The 19,015-nt window shown below is 38.9% G+C and overlaps 1 protein-coding gene across 2 annotated transcripts in view; it reads left to right on the top strand.

The window, feature by feature from the left end:
- Positions 1–19,015, top strand: part of Fbxo15 (F-box protein 15) — a 72,033-nt gene that overhangs the window by 15,853 nt on the left and 37,165 nt on the right. For both annotated transcript variants that reach the window (XM_015499563.2, XM_048806650.1), the window contains exons 3-8: positions 2,171–2,275; positions 6,811–7,053; positions 7,616–7,825; positions 11,149–11,275; positions 12,797–12,879; positions 13,842–13,984. In XM_015499563.2, coding sequence (XP_015355049.1) covers positions 2,172–2,275; positions 6,811–7,053; positions 7,616–7,825; positions 11,149–11,275; positions 12,797–12,879; positions 13,842–13,984 — 910 coding nt within the window. In that variant the 5' untranslated portion in view covers position 2,171. The remainder of the gene's footprint in view (positions 1–2,170; positions 2,276–6,810; positions 7,054–7,615; positions 7,826–11,148; positions 11,276–12,796; positions 12,880–13,841; positions 13,985–19,015) is intronic.

Below are 19,015 nucleotides of genomic sequence, written 5' to 3'. Positions count from 1 at the left end.
GGGCGGGGTGGCCGATCACAGAGCGAGTGGGGCCGCCAGGAGAGCCGGGATGGCGGGGGCCGTCTGCCTGGCCAGGCGGGGTCCCTTCTCGCTGCCCCGGGCCGCCGGGGGCCGCTTGCAGAGCCGGTTGGGCGGTGGCTGCGGGATTGGACCTCTGCGCCCGCGTGGCCGGCCAAGATTCACTTGTCTGGGGCCAACTGTCACCTCTAATATAACTTACTAATTCCTGGCAGGTCTCCTTTCAGCGGAATTTTGCTAGAAGTTCCTCAGTAGGTAGAATGTAGCTGTTTTAATGGGTGTTTCTGATCCGGTTAATGTGGAGATACTGAAAGTGCTGCTTCCTTGCCGGCCGCCATGTTGGATCCTTATTTATTTTTTTTAAGAAAAATTTTTAGTTGTAGATGGATGCAATACTTTTATTTATTTATTTTTATATGGTGCTGAGGATCTAACCCAGTGCCTCACATGTGCCAGGCAAGTGCTCTACCACTGAGCTACAACCCCAGCCCCATGGGGAGGCATTTAACTAGTACCTAAGCAAGGCTACTATTTAGACTCTCATAATATTTCCAGTTTTGAGCAGTTAGTAGCACTTGTACAGTGACATACATCATCAGCTTTTTTCTGAGGATCCACTTTGTTCTCTCAGTGTTACCAGAATTTCAGAACTGTGACACATTTGATCATCTGATTTCCATCATAAGTAACAAATTTTTTGATAATTTAAATCACAAGTATGAGAGTAGAGAGTATGGGAAAGCCATTTTAAATTGGTTCAAGGCTTTCCCCCAGTCTATCCCTAGACCACATTACCCCAGTCATTAATACAATCTTCTGTCTCATTTCATTTTCCCTTTTACTGAATGTTCATAAAGGTGCTTAAACACTCATTCCTGACTTATTAACACTGGTAACACTTCTAGGCACTTTCAGAGTCTCGTACTCTTTGTAGAATTCTGTGCTTGATGGAATATTGAGAATACATCCAACATTATTTACTTAGGCATAAAATTGAAAAAGTCACTTCAGAAAACATTACGGGATTTGGTGTCTCTTTGAGAACTGAGAGAAATCAGTAAGAGTATGGGAGCATTTAGGCAGAGGATGTACCAGGGGGCATAGGTTAGGTAGGAAATAAGCTGATATTCCCCATTTCAGTTAATTCTACTTAGCATTTTTTTTGAGGGGGAGGAGGGATTCTGCTTTATCTTACTAATAGCTAAGAATGTGCTCTCTGTCCTTTTATTTCCTCCTTTTTCCCTCTGATAGTGGAGAGATTGAACCCAGGGGTGCTCTACTACTGAAGTACACCTCTAGCCCTTTTTATTTGAATCAGAGTCTCACTAAGTTGCCCAGGCTGTTCTCCCACTTGGGATCCTTCTGTCTCAGGCTCCTGAATAGCTGGGATTACAGGCATGCTCCTCCCAGCCTGGCTTGTCTATTCTTTTTATCTCACCAAAGAATAATATATACTTTCATAGAGGGGTGGTGAAGTCATGCCTGTTGATTTAGTTTATGAGATTAAAATGCTGAGGAAGTTTGCTCTTTGTGCCTTAGGATTTCTTTATTGGTTTATGTCATTAGAATTCTTTTTTTTTTTTTTTTTAACCAGGGATTGAACCCAGGGGCACTCAACCACTGAGCTACATCCCCAGCCCCTTTTTGTATTTTATTTAGAGACAGCATCTTTCTGAGTGGCTTAGGGCCTCACTAAGTTGTGAGGCTGACTTTGAATTTTGGGTCCTCCTGCCTCAACCTCCTGACCTGCTGGGATTACAGGCACGTGCCACCATGCCCTGACTGTCACTAGAATTCTAATGAAAATTTCAGTCAAGAAAATAATTGAAGGGGCTGGGGTTGTGGCTCAGCAGTAGAGGGCTCGCTCGCCTAGCACATGTGAGGCCCCGGGTTCAATCCTCAGCACCACATAAAAATAAATAAAAATAAAGATATTGTGTCCAACTACAACTAAAAAATAAATATTAAAAAAAAAGAAAATAACTGAAGATTATTTGTAATTCTGGCACAAGGGGAGAACCTTGTGAGTACATTTGCCTCTTCTACAGGAGGAATCTGTTTATGGTCTTCTATTTAGAGATGAATAGCCACTTGTTTTCTGGGTGGTTTTTTAGATAAAGCACTGGTACAATTCTGATTTTTCCCCTCTCAGAATGCCTTCTGAGATCTTGCTGAAGATATTTTCCTACTTGGATGCTGTGAACCTGCTGTGTGCTGGATGTGTGAGCAGACGCTTCTATCATTTGGCTAATGACAAGTAAGTAGAAAACCAAGTCTGTTATGTTTTTAGCCACATCAATGTTTATAGCAGCACAATTCACAATAGTAAACTGGAGCCAACCTAGATGCCCTTCAGCGGATGAATGGATAAAAAAATGTGGCATATATACACAATGGAATTTTACTCAGCATTAAAAGAGAATAAAATCATGGCATTTGCAGGTAAATGAATGGCATTGGAGAAGATAATGCTAAGTGAAGTTAGCCAATCCCAAAAAAACAAATGCTGAATGTTTTCTCTGATATAAGGAAGCTGACTCATAGTGGAGTAGGGAGGGGGAAGATGGGAGGAATAGATGAACTCTAGATAGGGAAGAGGGGTGGGAGGGAAAGGGAGGGGGCAGGGGATTAGCAAGGATGGTGGAATGTGATGGACATCATTATCTAAAGAACATGTATGAAGACATGAACTGGGTTTCAACCTACTTCACATACAAACAGAGATATGAAAAATTGTGATATGTATGTGTAATAAGAATTGTAATGCATTCTGCTGTCATTTTTTAAAAATAAATAAAAAATGACAATTTGATAGAAGTCATGAAAACTATTAAGAGCTTTTGAAATATTTTTAAAAATTTAAGATAATTTCAATAGTATTTTTAGACATAAATAGAAATAATTTGTCTAATACTTTATGTAGTCATATATTTTCAGCTCTTTGAATTTGTATACTTAAAGAAAGGAATATTCTTTGCATATACTGAATAAGATCAGGCTCATTATTGCTGTAGTAATTGGAGGTTGCAGCTTTGTTCCCTTAGGGTTCTTAGGTGTGCTCACCCCAGCACTAGACAGACACATCCACATTCTCAAGAAGCACCACAGAGACTTCCCCATTGTCCCTGGCCGTGGGTTTGCAGACCAGATGACATGCTTTCTTCTGGCAGGCAGGCAGGCAGAGCCTAGAGGAACAAGCACAAGAAACCAAGTTAAATAGATGTAGCTCCTCCCCCAAAACTTGCCAATCAAGTAAATTCACTTGTGGGGAGAGTGAAGGAGGGAAGGAGAGGCCCACAGCATCCTCTGGAGCTGTTGCCTTTGAAGCAGGGAGTCACCCTTGCCTGAGCTCCCAGGGTGTCTATGAATAAAGAAAAATCTCTCCACTGTTTTGACACTCAGCTTTGCCCACACTGCAGAATTTATATTGTGTGGGGAGATTATGGGATCTCCTGACATCTGGTGAGCATTGTGTGCCCACAAGTGAGTATTTTGGTCTTCTAGGCCCTTCTCTCATTCATATCGAAAGATCACACAGATACTAATTCTACATAGAATCCATGTGTCATGAGGGAAAACATCAAGGGAATCCAGATTTTACTTATTTATTTTTTGCTTTTTTCCTCTTTCCACATTTTATTGGTGTATTATAGTTATACATAATGATGAGATTTATTGTTTCAATTTGTACATGCATACAGTATAATAATATAATTTGTCCATTATCACTTCCCAGCAAATGCAGATTTTAATGGTAGTTTTGTTTAATAGAATGACAGAAGAAGGGCTATAATATAATTTAATCTTGGAATGTGGCAGGCAAGAAATGTTATATGGTATGTTGGTTCTTATATGCTAGTCAATAGAAACCTGAAGTCAGAACCAGCTGGGAAGTCTTGAAAAAAACCTTGGACTTCTAGTCTGCGTTTCTGATGACTGTAATTCAGTGCTCTGGAATTTGTGTTTTTAACATTTCTTCAGATTATACTGCTGAAAATTGGTTCTGAAATGACTTGATGTCATATGTTTGACAGTTACTTAAGGAACTCAAAATAAGCTCTTAGACTCCATTAAGGCTGCCCTCAACTGTTATTATACTCAGGAGAGCACGTACATCATTCTCTGGTTGGGAAGCATTGATTTTACTTATTTTTCAATTTAAAAATATGTTTCCTATATGGGAGAACTATGTCTGTCTGTCTATCTGTTTCAACACACACATCAATGAGTGAAATTATGAATCATGTTCTTGACATAAGTTGTAGAGTGAATGGAGGGCAATTTTTATGTTTCTTTTTCTTAACAACCCAAAAAGAGATGATAGAATTTACTAAAGCATAATGCAGTGAGGAATTTCTCAAGGAAATAGTAATCTAGTGTCCAAAACTGTAGTATGCTGGAGAGTTCTCACTATATTTAATGATAGTATTAGAAGGGTCTTAACCTTAACATTTTTATTAAATAATCAAGAACAATCTGATTTAATATTTTGATTCCATAATATAAAACATTTTTGTGTAGGCATCACTTGTTAATTAAATGTGCCAATGTGTGTGTATGCAGCTCAGCATTGCACTATGGTGTAGTCACTGCTGCGGCGTGTATGTGGGGCTGCTGATCTGACCCCTTCTCCACAGCAGTGCTTGCTCTTGTGGTTTGTGAGGACTAGACCATGTATCAGTAGATTGGCAGTGGTTTGGTGTGCTAATGGGAGAAATTTATCCCACCCACGTCCTGCATGGGTGGTGGAAACGGAGTTCCTCTGGGGTTCCTCTGTGTAGTGTAGGCTGGTGGCGAAAAGACCACATGACTAGGTTCTGAAATGACTTGATGTCATATGTTTGACAGTTTTTAAAATTACAGAAGTAATTTTTTATAAAGCTGGGGCAGGATGGCTCTTTGACCTCACACTGGCAAAAGAGAGTGTGTGAGCCTGCATTTTTTTTTTTTTTAATATGGGGGATACACAAAGGCTTTTCCATAGAATATTCTGCACCAAATAAGGCATGGGGTAGGCTGTCCAAGCCCAATGGGTTATGCCCAAGTCCAGAGCTAGAAGAAAGCAGACTTCCTAGCCCAGGGAAGGCAGTGATCCCATGCATCGCACCAAGTGGAAGAAGCCACACTGCAATGCCAGATCAAACCTTCTTGTCTCAAGGCTGAGTGAAGATGCTATGATAGCTCAGAGATCCCCCCTGCCTCCCGCAAAATTTGAAGTTCCATAAAGATCTTGCTGAAACAAAGGAACACTTAAGTAGAATGAGATTTTAAGTAAATTTGAGGAAAACACAAGTAAGCTTTATGCACAGGGAGGAGTTTTGTAAAAGTATGTATTTGAGAGATTTTGGTAAAACAGTTTTTATTTACCTAGATATGTTTAATTAATCATTACTTTGCATCTGTTGGCTCACATATGAAAGTTTAGAAATTTCTGAACCAAAAACGTAAATGCTTTTGTACAACTACCTTGCATGAGATGATTTTGTAGGGTGAAAGAAATGACTTTAGAAAACCATACCAGAAAGGGATGTCACTAGGCCTGTGATTATGTGTGAATTTGCTGGGAAGTCCATGCAAATGTCTGAATTCTGGAGAGGTTCTCTGAAGTCCTTTTGTGAGAAGTGATCCGTTCCTGTTGTAGTGAATGAGGTACCTGTGGTATCTCTAGCTCAGCAGCAACCTCTTCTGGGAGGCTTCTTGGCCATTTATCATTTTATACCATACTTCTCTAAATAGAAATGTAGGGATGTAAATAGCAAATAATTAAATTTTATTTATGGGAAGCTTATCTTTCAGATTAGGAAATTGATTTTAACCCCTGCTTGAGTTTTCCCTAGTTGATATTTCTAGGATGGAGAGTATTAGCTCAGAGACAGGAGACCTGTGGTCCAACCTTAAGCCCACTACTGACTGAGTACCACTGCACGTGGGGTTTCTCACTGGCCTCTTAGAAACAGTGAGCAGAAGGAACACAGACTTTGTATCTGAAGGGAATTTGTATTACAACCTTGTTTAGTTTACTCAGTTATTGGAGACAGAGTGAAGCATATGCGTATGAGAGCTCCAGTCCAGCCTGCATGGGTTCAAATCCCAGTTCCATAGTGTCCTGGGGTGTACCAACCTGATCCAGAGCACTTTGCATAAGGGCTTTAGCTGCATCATCTCTACAGTGGGGAGCTGCCTCCTGGGTTTGTTGTGAGGACTCAATGAGTTAATGTGTATAAAGTGCTTAAAAAATGCTTGACATATAGTATTTGCTCCAAAAAACTTAACAGTTGTTGTTAGTGTTATCAATAACATTCACATTTTTATCTTTGAGAAAGCAATGCATGTTACTGTTGAAAAGTTAAAAAATAGGAAGCAAAAGAAATGCATAATTCAGTTCTTCCCTGTTGATATTTCTGTGTGTGTGTATCCTTTTTGATCTTTTTAAAAGCATGCATGTGTGGAAAAAATAAGACTTGTACTACATAGGCTTCTTATTTTTCTAGAATAGAACTCCTATTCAGTTAGCAAGGCAGTGGTTTGGATTATCCTAAATAACATGAGATTGCTTACTTTATGCTTTATTCTCAGAAACAGACTTTTCCATTTTTTATATGTTTTTGGGGTTAGTGAATCTAAAGCACTGCATTTCAAACTGCAGTTCACTTTACATATGAACAGTTGTAAATGTTCAGCTTTACTTATTCATGGAATTGAACTGTTATGCATCTCTAATTTAATATGAGATGCATAATACAGGTGTGTGGCAATGTCTCTTAGTTTATGTATTTTCTCTTTTTTCCCCAGTTTTATTTGGCTCAGAATCTATTCAACTGTGTTTTCACCTAAAAGATCCAATTGGAAAGTGAACTCAGTGGAGGAGACAACTGTGTCTGTGAGTGGACTGTCAGTTGAGGATAAAGAAGCTGGCTATTGGAAGAAGGAATATATTGCAAAACAGATCACATCTGTGAAGACAGCACTGGCCCAGGTTCTCCAACCTGTCAGCCCCTACACAGGACTTCCTGTGAAAACCAAAGAGGCCCTTAGGTATGCAGTGTGTCCTTGAGCAGGAACCTCTGAGGCTCCTGGACAGACTGTGGCACCTTTCAATTTATAACCACTTTAGAGAAGACTGGTGGCCTCAGCTCTTAGTGTCCTGTGCATAGGGCAGATGTGTAGTTTAGGTGTGGGGAACTGTCGCTGATAATTTTTTGTTTTTCTGCATCTATATAATATGCAGTATATTCCTATTCCATATGTGTGGCCTAAAGTTTTTCTGTTTTTATGAAAAGCAGAAATAACCTAATGATCTGCTCTAGTAAAGCAAGGGCGTTCAAGATGTTCTTCCTTCTGGGCGGAATCTTTGTTGTACTTAACGTCTGTTGTCAGTTGCTGGAACATCATAGATGTTCAGTTAGTTTTAAGAGAGGAGAAAAAGTATAACAAAGGAACTTCTGGTGAAACAAAAATTATGTTGTGCATGTTCCGAGAATGTTGATTTTTGCTTTCACGGAAATAGATGCTTTCAAGATAATGTATGAAATTGCCTTTAGCATTTATTTTCTAGAATGAGGTAAACATTTTTAGGTTTTTTTTTTTCTTTCTGCAGGATATCAGGTTTAGGTTGGACAATTGTATTGAGAGAAAAAAGTGGAAAAGAATATATCATGCAGCATGTTGATCTTTCTTTAAATGATACATCAGTTACTGTTGTGTGGTATGGCAAAAACTGGCCATGTTTAGCAACATTAACAACCTTGGATTTGTGTGGTGTGACGCCAGTTTTTATGGACTGGCATAAACCTCCTGCCAAAAATGGGTAAGTATTAATTTGCAGAACTCTCAAATAACAGCATCTTGTACATAAATATTAGTTGGCATTACTTTGGTAATTCAAAAATATTGCTAATGTATTTTAATTTGATTGTACCCTAGACTTTTCTGCCATTTTGCATCACCATGGAGTAGGAAAAAAAATGTCTTTGTCATACTTAAATCAGGTCTGAATTTAAGTTCCTCATGTATTGGTTATATGTAACAATGTGAAATGATGTTCTAGTTAGCAAAGTTTCTTGGATAATTGATGGCTAACCTTTTGAAGTTTTTAATAGAAAGATGTATAAAACGATTACATTTTTCTTTAGTAAATGATTATACCAATCATAGTTGAAGTATGAATTCTTTATTCTGCTTGTCTTTCTTTTGAACTTAATACATGTGTGACCTTGTGTACGTAACTTTTTGCATGCTTCCACTGTCACATCTGTAAATGGGATGGTGCCTGTGTAGTATTTAGTGTGGGGGACTACTGTGAAGATCAGACTCTTATCAATTTAAAATGCAATATCAAAGGTGTGTGTATCCCAGTGCTAGTGCTTACTGAACACTCACTCTTTTCCTGTCGTTAGGTGGCTTTACACTGAGTCCATACTCATTAGAAGGCTTACGTTTACTTTACCCAGGAAATCTCTCATGCTACTTTTCTCATTATCAGTTATTTTCTCCTGAAAGTTGGACTATGGCATGTAGCATCCCCATTTCCTGAGCAAGCTAACATAGTCTATACAAAATCTACCACAGATGAAAGGGTCCTATCTACCTTCTGCAGAATTTATGTCCTGCTCTCCCTCCCTCCTCTTTCACTGTTACGATGTCCTTGGACTTTTCAGCAACACTTCCCTTACCCCTTTTCTTGCTATTCTTGCATGCTGCAGATTCACCCATCGGTCTCTCTTTGTCCTTGGTGAAAGGTGTTCAGATGCCTGACATTAGGGCTAGCTGTCCCCAGGAGGATCAGTGCTCTTTACGGTTTCCCTGGAGGTGGGTCTTGTGTCTGGCTTCTCTGTGGTCCTGTTGTGATCACTTAGCTCTCCTTATGCTTATGAGGACATTCAGACTTCTCACTGATGTAAGTCCAGGTTTTGTATTTTGAAAATGCCCTTGATGCCACAATGAAAAATGTATGAATTATTTTTTCTGATTGTATTACTGAAAACATTTTGGAAACACAGTTATCTTTTAAATAGTTTTTTTTATTTGAATAACTTTCTGAAATTGTATATGGTATCATGATGGGTACCAGATTATTCTAATACAATATTTAGGTTTGACACATTATGAAATAGTGTTTGGAGGCTGAGCCCCAAGATTCTGTTCTAATTTGACTGAACAACATGCTACTTGGCATATCATGAAATGCTGTTTACAAGTATTAGGACAAAACTGTTAACATTAATTAAAATGATCACAAAAGACTAAATGGGTCAAGTGGAATTGTAACACTCAGTTGAAAACAGTATATTCCTAAAACTTGACATCAAGGTCAGGAATACTGGATGATATACAGTGAGCAATGCTGGAATTTATTGAGGAAATACATTTTATGTAATTTATTTCCATTAACACTCCATGGACTTTAGCTGGCCTCTGATCAACCATGGCATTGGTTTTGATTGCTCTTTCATTGTAAGTTTGTGAACCAGTGCTATCATCATGTGGCAGCACAGATCCTTGTCTCCAAGAAGATACTTTATGACTTTTATTTGTTTTTGTTTTTGTTTCTACAATGAGAATTTTTTCAGAGACAGTGAAAGTACTGTTGATGTAATTTGCGAATTGGATTTCCCTGTAATTCATTGCTTTCTAATTGAATCTCAGTTGGCTTCCTTGCCAGTGTATGTCAGTGGCTTGTAAGGCCAAGGCAAATGAGAACTCAGCACATCCTCAGAATCTGGTGTATTTTTTTTTTTTTAACCTTTGGGCCCATTGGAGAGGGAGAGAAGAGGGATTTTCACACCCAACCTCGCCTCCTCTCCGATAGTGGCAGTGACTGCCATTTATTAAGTACCCGCCATGTGCACTATGCTCTCATGGTATTTTCTCATTTATTTTTTCAACCTCTCTCCTGAGGAGGCTGGTGATCTCATACACAAGAAATTGTCTGCTGTGGTTGAGGAGGAAGAGTCACTGTCAGTAGGAGCTAAGGGTTCACTTCAGGTTTCCCTGAACCCACAATTAAATCAGAAATCATCCTCCTTCAGGAATAATCTGCATATACTGAATGTATTTTTAGTTTGTGAATCACACATATGCTCACTGACCACCTCTTCTTTTCCAGTGGTTCTCAGCACAATAAGTTCTCTTGAAGGGCTCAATTCCCTGGTATGGGAGCTGTGGGTTTGCCTCTAGTGCCTTATAGTGCATCCTCTGCTATGAAACAGTGCTATAGCTGACCTTTTAAAAAATTCTTCTACCTAATGAACATTTGCATACTTATTGACTTCTGTGTGCTAGGTGCTGGGGGCAGACTCTGGAATGCTCTAGAGCCCCAACTCCTTCGGGACTTTGTTCTAAGGCTATGCTCTGTTAATTGACCAATGAGATCTCATCTTTCTTATAATTCCCTGAATCATCTTTAGGTTCCTGAGAACGACAGACATTCATGTCTACCATTTATAGTGCTCTAGAAGGTTTCACTAGATGACTTTAAGTCTTGTGATGAGACGCAGACTTGTCTTTTCTTACACCTCTGAATATTTACTCTTAGACACTGAGTTCTCAGGGTATCTCCTTTATGATAACAATCATGATTTTGGTTTAAATTTATTTTCTAATGTTTCAGTTTTCACTCTCTTAGTTTCCCTGAAGATAAATTGAAAGAGACTTTTGTGTTCAGATATCCTACTGAGACTACCTGTTTTTGTGTAACTTAAAGTATCTTACCTTTGCTTATGCACTATTTCACTCACTAGATTAGAATTACATATTGAGAATTGACTTTTGATTGTCATGTTTTTCTGGGTTTTGGTGTTGGGTGGGGGTTGGGGTATGAGAATAGAAGACAGTTCTGCCACTGCTTTACCATGCTAATTATTCAGTGCCCCTCTGGCTGGGTCATTGAGTTGATAGAGCAAGGGAGTGGGGAAAACATAGTATGGTGAAAAACTCAAATGTATCCATTTTGCGTTTTATTTATGCAAGTCTTTTATGTCCCCACGTCATGACTGATTGTGCCACTTAGTTTGAGTAAATAAGTATGTATAAATTGCTCTTCAAAAGCATTTTTAGATACACTGAGTAGTAACAGTGATACAGATAGGAAAGCTCACGTCTCTCTTTTTTCTTTGGCATGGGTTTTCAAAGACCTCGATGGCATTCTTTAATTGCAAAGTATGACTTGAGTCACTTAATGGAATCTACCATGATCGGTTGCGACAGACTTGTTCAGATCTTTTGCCTACACCCTGGTCTCCTGGTGGGGTTATGGAAGGTAAGATGTATTCCTTGTGTATCCTGAATCATTTCCCTGTCACAGCCCCATGTTCACTCACCATTAGGTATAAAGTCATATGTAAACTCCTTGACTTTTCAGCAGTTGCATCTTACCAGCCTCATTTTTCTGGCTAAATGATCTTCTCTTTTATTGAAGCAGCTCTACTGTTCTGCTATCACAGTTGACAAACCACTTCTTCCTCCTTTTCTGTTTTTGTTAATGTTGTTCTTTTAATGTCATGGGGCTTCTCCTTTCCCCCTTCCAATCAATCCGTGTTTCTTCCTCTGTTTCTTTCATGTCCTTGTCTGCCAAAGCCTCTTGGTCATTCACCATGGTAGTGTTCCAAGCATGCTTCTGATGCTGTGATGTAGCATGGGATATAATTTGCTTTTCAGGGTCAAGTGTTTGAGAAGTTGTCCTTTCCTTTTACATAGGTTTCTTGTTGTGCCAAGTCAAGCTGGTTGCTTGCTCCTCCTCTGGGGGTTATTTTCTGGCAGTCACAGAGTAAAAAGCAGAACATACCTCTGTGTATACAAATTTAAGTCTTTGGCCTGTGGATGTTTTAAGGGAGTTAACAGACTTTATTTTGAGAATAGCAGTGTGCATCAGTATACACTGATGAGACAGAATCAAGGTCTCCATTTTCATAGAGCATCATCTTGTGGCACTTTTTTCTTTTCTCAATCTCCTATGGCTGTCCATTTTTCTTTTCCTCTATCCCCTTCTCTCTGAAGGTAACTTGTGGGTGAGGAAAGGGGTTTTTTTATTTTACATTTTATGACTTGACCATCCATCTGTGTTGGCCTATAGAGTTAAGAAGACTGTGGTTGATCTGCTTGTCTTCTGCCTGGTATTTGAAGGTTTACTGTTTGTGAGGGTCTACACCAGTCAGCATCAACCATGAATCTGAAGAGAGATGGATGACTCCCAAATAGTCACATTTTCTGTTCAGCCTAACGGGCATGAGAAAAAGCTGAATCTAATCACTCTCACTGCATTTGCTAAATCAAGTACTTTCTTGAGAGAGGAACATTATGCCAGTAATGTTTAGTATTTGTTGAATTAATCTGGTACTTGTGAAAGTCTTACCAGTATTGTCTTTATATTGGACAAGAGTTCGAAACAGCCCTGAATTGACCATATGCATGTATGTATATTTATATATATACATTTATACATATTTGCAATCACAAATATATATTTATTTATTTATAATTTGCATTCATCATGTATAGTAGAGTATTTTGATGTTTCCCAAGTCCTAGGATGTTAATTCTTTTGGTACTGCATGCTCTACCTATTTGGATGAATTGTGGTCCTGCTGTCAGTGTGACACATAAGTCTTATTAGATAGTAATAATATATTAGCAGTAATAACGTATTTGTGCCATGGTGATCTTCTAGTTATTAGAAACCACATCTATCTGCAAGATGAATGTGCTGTGATCTTCACAACGACCTTGTGAAATATTAAAATATTTCAGTTGAAAAATGTATTCTTTTTAATTAACTTTTCAGAAGGAGGAAGAACTGGCTTTTATCATGGCAAATCTTCATTTTCATCACCTTGTGGAGAGGAGCACATTAGGCTCAGCCTCTGTGTATGTATCTATGGGTGAATTGAATTTTTATACCATCAATATAAAGGGTTAGAAGTTGATGCCATCTTAATATTTGACAGTAGCTACAAAGATATTCTTCTAATCGGTAGACACAAGCCAACAGGCATAAGTGCTTTAGCTGTTGCTAACATAGTTGGATTATTAATGAGTACATATTTGCTTTATGTATCCCTAGTTAAGGATTTTGTACCTAATATAACATTATTAATGGAGATAGGAATGCTTCACTACTACAAGATGCTGCCAGCTGATCCCTCAGTTTCTTGCACTTCTGTGAATTTTCATATCTTGCAAGACACGCACATTAAGGGCCCTCTGGATGAATTTGGTCTGCAGATTTATTTTGTTTGGGTATCTTTTAATGCATTTGAATGTCCTTCATTGGGGAACATGCTTTCCATTTCCCTGTAGCTCTTAACCTTCCTCTTTGGACTAATACACTCCCTTACTCATTTATTTTTATTTTTTATTGTCTGAAAAGCTCCTGGGTGCTTTTGAGTGCTACCTTATAGTAAGGTTTTTCTTATAGAGCAAAACTTTGATCATCTTGGCTTCAGTTTTGCCTGAGTCCCTAATCTGTAGGTCTGCTGTTTGATGCATTTCCTTGCTGAGTACCCCGGTTTCTGGTTACTGAGAACATTGAAGGCAGTTCTACCTTTGTAGAACTGATGTTGGGATCCATCTCAGAAATACATTCATCATGGTGGTCCTATGGGTACCTTTGGAACTCATAAATGTGCCTGTTTTTATAGAAATTGGTGAAAGGAACATGAAACAGTTCTTTTGGGTTTATGGTATTAAAGATTATTGGTGTCTCTATAGTGTCTCATTCGTAAAAGATAATGCTTTGAATGAATGCTAATTGTTTTAGAAGTAATTTCAACCCAAGTATTTCATCTCTGGTGTTGACAGATTTACGTGTATTTTGTTTTTCTTTTCAGGCCCTATGAGCTGCCTCTTCACAGTCCCTTTTTGGATGACAGTCCAGAGTACGGGTTGCATGGCTACCAACTCCATGTTGACATGCACGGCGGTGGAGTTTTCTACCTGTGTGGTACATTTCGCAATCTCTTCACCAAGAAAGGTGAAGTTAATTTAATTTTTGTTCCATGAAAGTAAAAGGTGTAGAGAATATGGAACTAATTTCTGGGGCTAAGAATCATTTTCCTAACTGGTCATTTTGTAATCCATTGACACAGTTATGTTCCCTGACCCCATCTCACTCTGGACTTGTGAGATTCCTTGGCTTTGTGAATGTGAATCTCTTTTGCATCTGGCTTTGACTCCTTCACCACCATCACTTTCTACTTTCTGGATGTGGTCTCATTTTCTTTGCTTATATTTTTTTATTGTTTTGCACTCCCCCGCACCCTTTTCCCTTCTTTCTCTGAGGATTTGGTCAGTGTGCCAACAGAGCTGATGCAGTACCTGTCCAGGATGAGAACAAAGAGAGGCTAGCCTTCTCTCGTGTGTGCTGAGTTAAGTGTTGTCCCACTTGCCAAAGCTGAGAAGAGGCCAGGGAGACCCAGGGATGGAGGAGGGAACTTGAGGCTAAGCAAAAGAAAAGAGAATATCTGTATTCTGATTTTTCATTCTTTTGTATACTGTACACATGGAATTTGATGTAAATACTTGTATATAATTGAGTTTAATATTTTTGATAAGGATTTTTTATATGGGAAATTATATCTCCTTCATTTTGCATCATATTAAGAGGCATATAATGTTGGGTCATCTCACTGTTAGTATTGCTGAATTTCTTTTGGTTAAACTGACCACTACAGCTCTCATTATAAAGCCATTCTTTACCAGATACACTGTTCCTCAAAAGCTTTTTACCTAATGAACTTGACATCCATTAATGATCCTTGCCTAATTTTTTTTGAATTTAGAAAATGCTGGATTTCTAATTATGTCATTATTTCTATATTTTCTAGCTGAGATTTTATAAGGTACTTTGTTTTATCACTTGGGTGAAGGCAGGTAGATGCTTAATTCTTTTCATTTTAAGTGTCAACTTTCAGATTAAGAAAATGATGTGTAGTTACCTCCTACAGTGGTTTTTCATACTTCTTTCTCTTTCCTTCCTTTCTTTTTTCATGTTTAGTGTCTCTCTGGATTCTTGGGTAAGTCTATTTATCCAATAATTTATAAAAAGTTACAGATGTTATTCTTTTTGAAGCTAAAATTGTTGCCAATTTGGTCATTGGAGTCTGCTCTGTGTTCTTTGGATTCACCTCCATTAGTCTGTCTGCCTGTCTGTCTTCCTTTCCTTTCCCTTTCTTCCCTTTCCCTTTCCTTCAGGGATACTTTACCACTGAGATATATCCCACATTCTTTTTATTTCTTATTTTGAGATAGGGTCTCACTAAGTTGTTGAGGTTGTCCTCTAACTTATGGTCCTCCTGCCTCAGCATCCTGAGTCGCTGGGATTCAGGTGTGCTGCATACACCTGGCTTCTCCATTAGTCTTCGAGCCCTCCTTGCCTTTTGAGTCAAGATTTCTATATTTTCCTTTGCTTTTTGGCATTTTATTGTAATTATATCAAATGTATATATTAACATGAGATGCTTTGACATTTTTGTTGTTGAATAGTTCCACCCAAGAATGTGGAAAGCCCTTCAATTTGTTAAAAATACTTATATGTCTTTTAGGAGTGTTTTAGCATCTTCTTCATACTAATTTTGTACATTTGTCATTAAGATTTTTAGTGACTATTTAATCTTTGTATCTTTTCTTCCATTTTGTCTTTTAGTTGTTTTGTAATATCTGTGTAGTTTTGGCCTCAGGTCACAGATGGTCTTGTAGAATCAGTTGGGAAGTCTTCCTTTTTCTTGGAGTTTTGGAGAATTTTACATAGAATCTTATGAATCTATCAAAGCCTGCAGCTTTCCTTGAGGGAATAATTTTAACTATAATTTTGATTTTTTTGGTATCTACAGGGATATTTATGTTATCTATTTCTTCATGTGTGAGCTTTGATAATTTGTGTCTTTCAAGGAACTTGTTCATTTATCTCTTATCTTGTTGAATTTGTTAGAATAAAGTTGTTCATTGTCCCTCATTATTATTTTTTAATATTTGTAGGATCTGTAGTGATGCCCCCTGATTCCTGATAGCTAGTTTGTGTCTTTTCTTTTTTTCTGGTTAGTGTGGCTAGAAACTTGTCAATTTTAATGATCTTATGAGAACCACCTTTTGGTTTAATTGGTCTCTCTTTGATGTTCTTTTGTGTTTCATTGATTTGTATGCAGATTTTTATTCTTTCCTCTTCTTCAGGTTTGTTATTTGCTTTTCCTTTTTTAGCTTTTTAAATAGGAAAACTGAAGTCATTGCTTCAGGAACTTTGATAATGAAGAGACATAGTGTATTCTACCTACTACTGCTTTAGGGGTGTCCCATAAATTCTGATTTATTTTATTTTCATTTTCATTCATGTTTTAGGTTCCGATCATTTATAACATATACCTGATATAACCTTATTAGGAGAAGATATTTATTTTGGTTTATGATTTTAGAGGTTCCAGTCAACGGTCAGTTGGCCATAATATTCTGGGTCTTTAGTGAGGAGCACATCATGGCAGGACCACATGGTGCATAACTGTTCACCTTATGGTTGGGAGGTAAAAAGAGAGGGAAAGAAGGAACTGGGATCCTCCAGTCTCCTCCAGGGAATGCTGGTACTGAAGGTTTTTGTTATGTATTGTTATAGGTTAAAGATAATTCTTTCTATTCCTAGATTAGTTGGATTTTTATTATTTTTTAAATGAGGAGTAATTGTTAAATGCTGTTTCATATCTTTGGACAACTGTTGATCATATGACTTTTATTCTCCTTTGAAGTATTAACATAGTAAATTTCACTAATGAATTTCTAATAGTAAATATTCTAGAATCCCTACAATGAGCTCCTCTTGTCATATTTATGTTTTAAGCCACTGGTTTTAGTTACTTGGATTTTAGTGTTTTTTCATTTTCACTCACAGATAGTACAATGTACAGTTTTCATTTTTTTTCTTCTATTACTGATTCAGTAATAATCAGACTTTCTCCTTTGGAATCAGAATTGGTATTTGTATAATTTCCTAATACTGTATTTAGTTTATTAGTTAGTTTAGAAAAGTGAGCTCCATGAAGTAGTGTGTGTTTTCTGTAGGTGTATTTTGACTTTTTTCCCCCTAGCATTCTGAATTGACTGTTCAGGTTGTTTCATTTTCAGGTTTTTATGTTTTTCCTCGGTTTTTTCCTGCTGTACCCAGAGTCTTGGGCTCTCTGAGGTAGGCAGGCACTGAAAGGTGCTCTTGAGCTGGCCTCTCCTGGGCTTACTTGGGTCCTGTGGCCTCCACTTCAGATGGTGGTTATAGGCACTGGCAGCCTTTTGGTCAGGTGCCCTGCCTGTGAACAGCCCACCCATTTTGCAAAGTTGTGGAAATTCTTTCATTGGTTGCCGTCATTCTGTCCTTTGGGGCCCTGCAGATAAAATCTGATGCTTGGAATCTAGGTATGCACTGTTAAGGGTCTTGCTGACATGCCATATAACAACCCAGGTTCAAATGCTGGTGCCTTTGATGCTTGTGTTGGCAGAGAACTTAGTCTGCTCTCTGAGGAGCCCATACTGTGTCCTTAGGTGTCCCCTTCCCCCAGCCTTGACTGAGTTTGAGTTGCAAAACACTTGCTAGCCTTTCGTGGTTTTATCATGGCGAGAAATTGGCTTGGTGATGGATGAATGAGACCTAGTACCCACAGTAGGGGATGAAATAGTTGGAGTGGTTTCTGCCACAGCTGCTCCCCAGAACTCTCCTTGCCCTCTGAACTTGGTGATCATTATTATAATGGCCTGTGGGGCTCTCACTCTGCATCCTCTTCCTGATCTCAGTGTTCCCATTGTCCCCCTCTGGCCTTATTGCCTATTGCCTTCCATCTCTGCCTGCTCTCTTCAGTCTGCACCAGCCATTCTGGCTTCCTCCCTGTTCCTTGGCCATTCCAGGCCTGCTGTGTGCTTAGGTACTTTTCCCGCTTCCCTGCCTGCAGTGTTGCTGTCCTAGACCTCTGCACAGCCTCATAGTGAGGCTTTCCTGTGAGGCCACACCAGGATATCTATTATATTATTCAATTGTATTTAGTTTATTAGTTAGTTTATAAAAGTGAGCTCCATGAAGTAGTGTGTATTTGTCTGTTTTGTTCAGGACTGTCTTCCAGCATGGCAGAATCAGTATCTGTAGCCTAGTGGCCTCCTTGTTTGACCAAAGTGAGGGAAGTCGCTAGTGGTTAAGCCTCCATGGAGGAAAATGAAATCCTGCCCTCATTCTACCTCTCACAGTCGAGGAGGCCCTCAAATACTGGTTGGGCCTGGTTCTGAGGTCATCTCTTAGTTCCAGAGATGCTACTGCAGTTCTGCCTCTTATTATCTCATTTCCTTTTCTCTTAGAATCTAGAGGAAGAGTCAGAACCCTCCTTTTTAAGTACATCTATGTGTACATTTCTCTCTGGAGGGAAGAAGTTCCATAAACATATGTCTTGGCAGACAGCTTTGTATCTATGTACCTATAGTAGGGTATTTGTTCCAAAATAAAATTTCTTCAGCATCTGATACAACTACTCTGTGTCCACCTCATGCTCTCACTGTGAGGTAGACAATAAGCATTTTTTTCTGATCTGACATGGTTTATAAGGCATGAATATTTCAAATTACCAACCCATCTATAAAAATTCGTACTAAGATACTTTTTATATACTATTGTATACTTTAAAAAATTTTACTTTGAGGCTGCCATTCGCCTGCGGCTTGCAGACAGATTACTCAGGCTCAGTGCTAAATAACCCGCGGAAACTGCTTCTTGGAGCCTGCTCTTATCAGAGCATACACCGAGCACGGAGCGGCCGAGTTCCGGCTCCTGGAACTGCTCTGGCCCAGGGCTAAGGAGCCCGCGGAAACTGCTTCTCGGTCCGGGTCCTGCTGAGTACTGTGGAGGTAAATACCAACCGAGCCTTCGTGGGCAGTGGCAACAGGACTGAGACGGGGCCTGTGAGGGCCGGTCAGGACTCACCCATTGCTTTGGTTACCCGGCAAAGGGAATGAAATGCTGCCATTCGCATAGGATACCAACATGGCAGAG

Source organism: Marmota marmota, unplaced genomic scaffold (genome assembly GCF_001458135.2).
Source record: "Marmota marmota marmota unplaced genomic scaffold, marMar, whole genome shotgun sequence".
In the NCBI taxonomy this organism is placed as follows: domain Eukaryota; kingdom Metazoa; phylum Chordata; class Mammalia; order Rodentia; family Sciuridae; genus Marmota; species Marmota marmota.
The sequence above is the reverse complement of the archived record's forward strand: the minus strand, read 5'-3'. Positions and strand labels throughout refer to the sequence as shown.